The 4,283-nt window shown below is 60.5% G+C and overlaps 1 protein-coding gene across 1 annotated transcript in view; it reads right to left on the minus strand.

The window, feature by feature from the left end:
• The window catches only part of CACNA1I (calcium channel, voltage-dependent, T type, alpha 1I subunit), a 111,583-nt gene that overhangs the window by 50,996 nt on the left and 56,304 nt on the right, over positions 1-4,283 (minus strand). Inside the window, exons 6-7 of the mRNA XM_012637977.1 lie at positions 3,568-3,883; positions 1,993-2,085 (exon numbers count right to left, since the gene is read on the minus strand). Of these exons, the coding sequence (XP_012493431.1) occupies positions 1,993-2,085; positions 3,568-3,883 (409 nt within the window). The remainder of the gene's footprint in view (positions 1-1,992; positions 2,086-3,567; positions 3,884-4,283) is intronic.

Here is a 4,283-nt window from a genome sequence, read left to right on the forward strand (position 1 = left end):
TGAGGGGCGTGGGGAAGCAGTGGGCTTGGCCTCTGCCCCTGGCCTCTCCCACACCTGGGAGCCTCTGTCCAGCCCTACACAGGCGGCTCCCGCCCTCTGTATCCCCACTTCCCCTGGGTGACCCAGGCGGCCCCCACCCCCTGTACCTCCACTTCCACTGGGTGACCCAGGCGGCCCCCACCCTCTGCACCCCCACTTCCCCCTCTGTAAGATGGCAGGCCAGAAGAGCAGAGGACTGTTCTAATCAAGAGAGCTGGGGACCGGGTTTGAGGGCTAAGGTCCCTTCACCCCTGTGTAACCCCAGCCAGGCACCTCACCTCACCGTGACCCTGCACGGCGGGGCCAGGAGGGTGACAGGGCAGCGCGGTGGTTCAGACTTTGCTCTCCGGACCCTTCCCAGCACCAGGAAAAACTGAACAGCCTCAGCCTCCTGCCAGCCCCCTTTGTCCTGTGACAGGGCCACTGGGGCCCAACAATAGCAGCAATAATAGCAGGGCACACGTATTGAGCACTTACTGTGTGCAAGGGCTGTGCAGGCTTCAGGCTCTGTCGCGCCTAACCGCCCCCAGAGCCCAGAGCTAGGTCTGTCACTGTTCCCCATTCCATCATGAGCGAGGGGAGCCAAGGAGCCTGCCCAAGGTCACGCTGTGAGTTAAGAATTCCAGATCCCCACCCTGAACCCCTCCAGCGGGAGCAGAGGGTCTTCTCCAGCCCCCACCGGAACTGGAGGCTCCTCTGGCCACCCCAGTGGTTTGTGGCCCCCACTGCAGGATTCTGACCGGCTTCAGGGTCCCCGTGAGCCAGGCCCGTCCCAGAGGCTCTTCGCCCCGAGTCCCCTGAGCCTTTAAAGCCCAACTGGCATCACCTCCCCCAGGAAGCCTTCCAGTTCCCTGCCCCTCCTCCAGGCTAGATCAGGGGCCTCCTCGGGGCTCCCTCAGCCCCTTGGGCTTCCTTCTGTCATGGTGCCTAAGATGCTCCATGGTCACTGTCTCCTGTCGGCCCCTCTTCCCCACGAGACTGTGAGCCCCTCAAGGGCAGGGGTCAGGCCTGGCTCACTGCTCTGTGACCAGCACTCGGCTCAGGGCCTGGGGCAGTGTGGGCTTCCTGAACATTCTGGTGAATGAATACGCAAGGAAATGCCTGGCAATGCTGAATAAAACTGGGCCTTCTCCTTTTATCAAGGGTGTCTCCTTGTGGGTCCAAGGCCCCAGCCTCCCCAGGAAGGCACCAGAGCCCGGGATGGGGCACTGCTCCAGAGGGCCAAGCGTGTCCTCTCCTACCACCAGGACGCCAGAGAACCCAGCCTCACAGGGGCGACTTTCCCGGGAGTGAATCACTTGACATTTTGGAGACAGTGCCGTGGCTGAAGCGGCAGTCAGGCATGACAAGGTGGATGAGCTCACTCCGGGGAGCCGGTGTGGGGGCTGGGGAGGAGGGCCTGGAAGGGGAGGATGCGCCCGCCTCCGCCCCCAGGTCACCCCCACATGGCAGAGCTGCCTGAGTGGGAGACCCCTGAGAATCTCAGGGAGCTCCACCAGGTCGCGACCAGGGTGACCTCCTCCCTGCAAACCCTGCTCCAGAAGCAGCCTCGGGCTTCGGTCTCAGAGCGTCCTGTCTTCCCGCCCCAGGAAAGCAGGGACAAGCTGGAGCCCTGCAACCTCCCATTCCGAGGCTGCGCCTGGCTCAGGTCTTGAAAGGAATGTACTCCCAGAGCTACCAGGCAGAGAAGCACAGCAGGAGCACCGGGTGGACTTAAATGCCCAGAAATGAGAAATGACGGCAATACAAAGTGATGGACGCTTCCAGTGGCCGCCCCTGACGAGCCGCCTCAATCACCTGCTGGTCGGGGGCACTTAAAATAGCTCCTCCTGCTCCCTCCCACCAGCTCTCCTGGCCCTGAGGGGCTCCCTGGGGACTCCCAAAGACCCTCCCCTCCTCTGGTCCCCTGGGAGCCCTGCGCTTGCCCCAGAGCCCCGGCGCCCCGACACTTACTATGATGAGCAGGATGAAGTAGATGAAGTTGTAGAAGGAGTGGGCGTCCATCACGTAGTACATGATCTCCACCCAGCCTTCCAGAGTGATCACCTGCAGCCGGCAGAGGAGAGACAGCCTGAGACCGGGCCCTCAGCAGGGCAGGCAACCAGGGCAGCACCCCAGGTAGAGGCCCTACTGTGTGCTGGGACAAGTCTCACACACAAACTCGAGCCCTTCCCACACGGGCTTGGCAGGCAGCCATCCTCATCCGCATCGCGCAGGCGAGGAAACTGAGCTTCAGGGAGTGGAGGGCACTTGCCCAGAGTCACACAGCCAGGAAGGAGTGGCGCCAGGACTTGAACTCCAGGCCCTCTGGCTCCAGAGCCCACCCCCTTTCCAGTCTACACACCAGCAGGAGGGCTGCAAAAGCAGGGAGCCCAGGGCGAGGCTCCAGCTCGCCAGGTGGCCGCCCCGCTCCCCCGCCCTGGCCTCAGCCACTTCTTCCGCACATGGGGACAACAGAGTCCACCTGGCAGGGACAGGAGGGTGCAGACTGTGATGAGGCTGGTGTGACTCTGCCAACCCCCACCCCACCCCCAACTCCTTCCCAGAGAGGGAGACAGAGCAGCCTTGGGAAAGACAAATGCTGGGTCTTTGCTTCTGGCAAATGCACAAGCAGGAGCCCTGAGCGGCCCACCCACCCTCTCGCCAGAGGGTCCCAAAGCACAGCTGCTGGGCTGTGATCACTTGGCACGCACAGCTCTGAATTCCTGATGCTGCAGCTCCCCGGAGCAACGTGCAAGCTCAGCTCCATAAGGGCCCCCCTCACCACCTCCCCAGGGGCCCCTCGGTCCACTCCCCTGCTCTTGCCCCCTTCTGCCTCCTGAGGCTGGGGGGAAGGGAGCACTCACTGCACACGGCTGACTGCTCTGCTCACCCATCTGGTTTATTCTTCTCGGCCACCCCGAGGTGAGGGGGACTATTACCCCATTTTAAAGATGAGAAAACTTGGGCACAGAGAGGTCAAGCAGTGCACCAAGGTCCACAGCACCAGGCCCCAAGCACGCCCCAGCCCATCTGCGGCGTGCAGGCTGTGGAGCCAGCGCAGCGCTTTGCACGCAGTGAGTGCTGCTCTGTGAACGTGTGCACACATATGCGCTGGGTCACAGGGCCAGACAAACTGGGCTCCTTGATACTCCCTCCAGCTCAGGCTGTCACCCCCACAAAGAATGTCCCCCTGCCTTGGTCTGCCAGCCCCTCCAACAGAGCATGGCTCCTGCCTCTTCTCTCTGTGAACAGACCTCTGCCTTGGACAACCTGGGATTCTGCAAATAGCACAGGCTTTGGGGTCACCCAGAGCTGGGTTAAAATCCTGATTTTTGCCATTTAATAGTCACATGATCCTTGGCCAACTAGATTGCTTCCTTTCTCTGAACCTCAGGTTCTCTGTCTGTAAAATGGGCATGATTATGCTTATTGGGCAGATTCCAATAAGATGAGGTGGCACATGCCCAGCACCAAGCCCTGCCTGCCAGGTGGAGCTGCCCACCTGGCCCCCAGCATCAGGTGGGTCCCAGGCCTGAGCAGGCTCACCTGGAAGATGACAATCCAGGCATAACCAATGTTGTCGAAGTTGATGGCGCCCTTGTGGGGGTTGGCACTGCCTGTGCGGCACACATTGTAGTAGCGGTTCCAGTTGACACAGAGGCCGCTGGCATTGAGGTCCTGGCGCACTGCCCCAAAGTCGTAGATGTCATCCTTGGACAGGCAGCACTCACGGCCCTGCTCCTTGAGTGGGGGGATCTCGTGGCAGCCCATGATGCCATTGTCCCCAGACAGGGAGCAGATGAAGGGCATCTCATCGTCCTCCTCCGGCTGGTAGTAGGGGGGCAAGGCCACATCCCCTTGTCTGTCCACAGGTGAGGGTAGGTGAGAGAGCAGAAAGGAGGGTCACTGCCAGGAGGATCAGGAAGGGAGAGGCCACACAGTGTGGCAGGACATCATTGCTGTCACCAGCCATCACTGCCTCCAGCCCTGGAACATGATTTGCCCCTGCCTGGGACACCATTTCTCATCTCTGTTTTGTTGTTTTGTTTTTTTTTTGAGACAGAGTCTCACTGTGTTGCCCGGGCTAGAGTGCCGTGGTGGCGTCATCCTAGCTCACAGCAACCTCAAACTCTTGGGCTCAAGCGATCCTCCTGCCTCAGCCTCCCGAACAGCTGGGACTACAGGCATGTGCCACCATGCCCGGCTAATTTTTTCTATATATTTTTAGTTGTCCAATTAATTTCTTTCTATTTTTAGTAGAG

The sequence above is a fragment of the Propithecus coquereli genome, unplaced genomic scaffold, assembly GCF_000956105.1.
Source record: "Propithecus coquereli isolate 6110/MARCELLA unplaced genomic scaffold, Pcoq_1.0 Scaffold126, whole genome shotgun sequence".
Taxonomy (NCBI): Eukaryota; Metazoa; Chordata; class Mammalia; order Primates; family Indriidae; genus Propithecus; species Propithecus coquereli.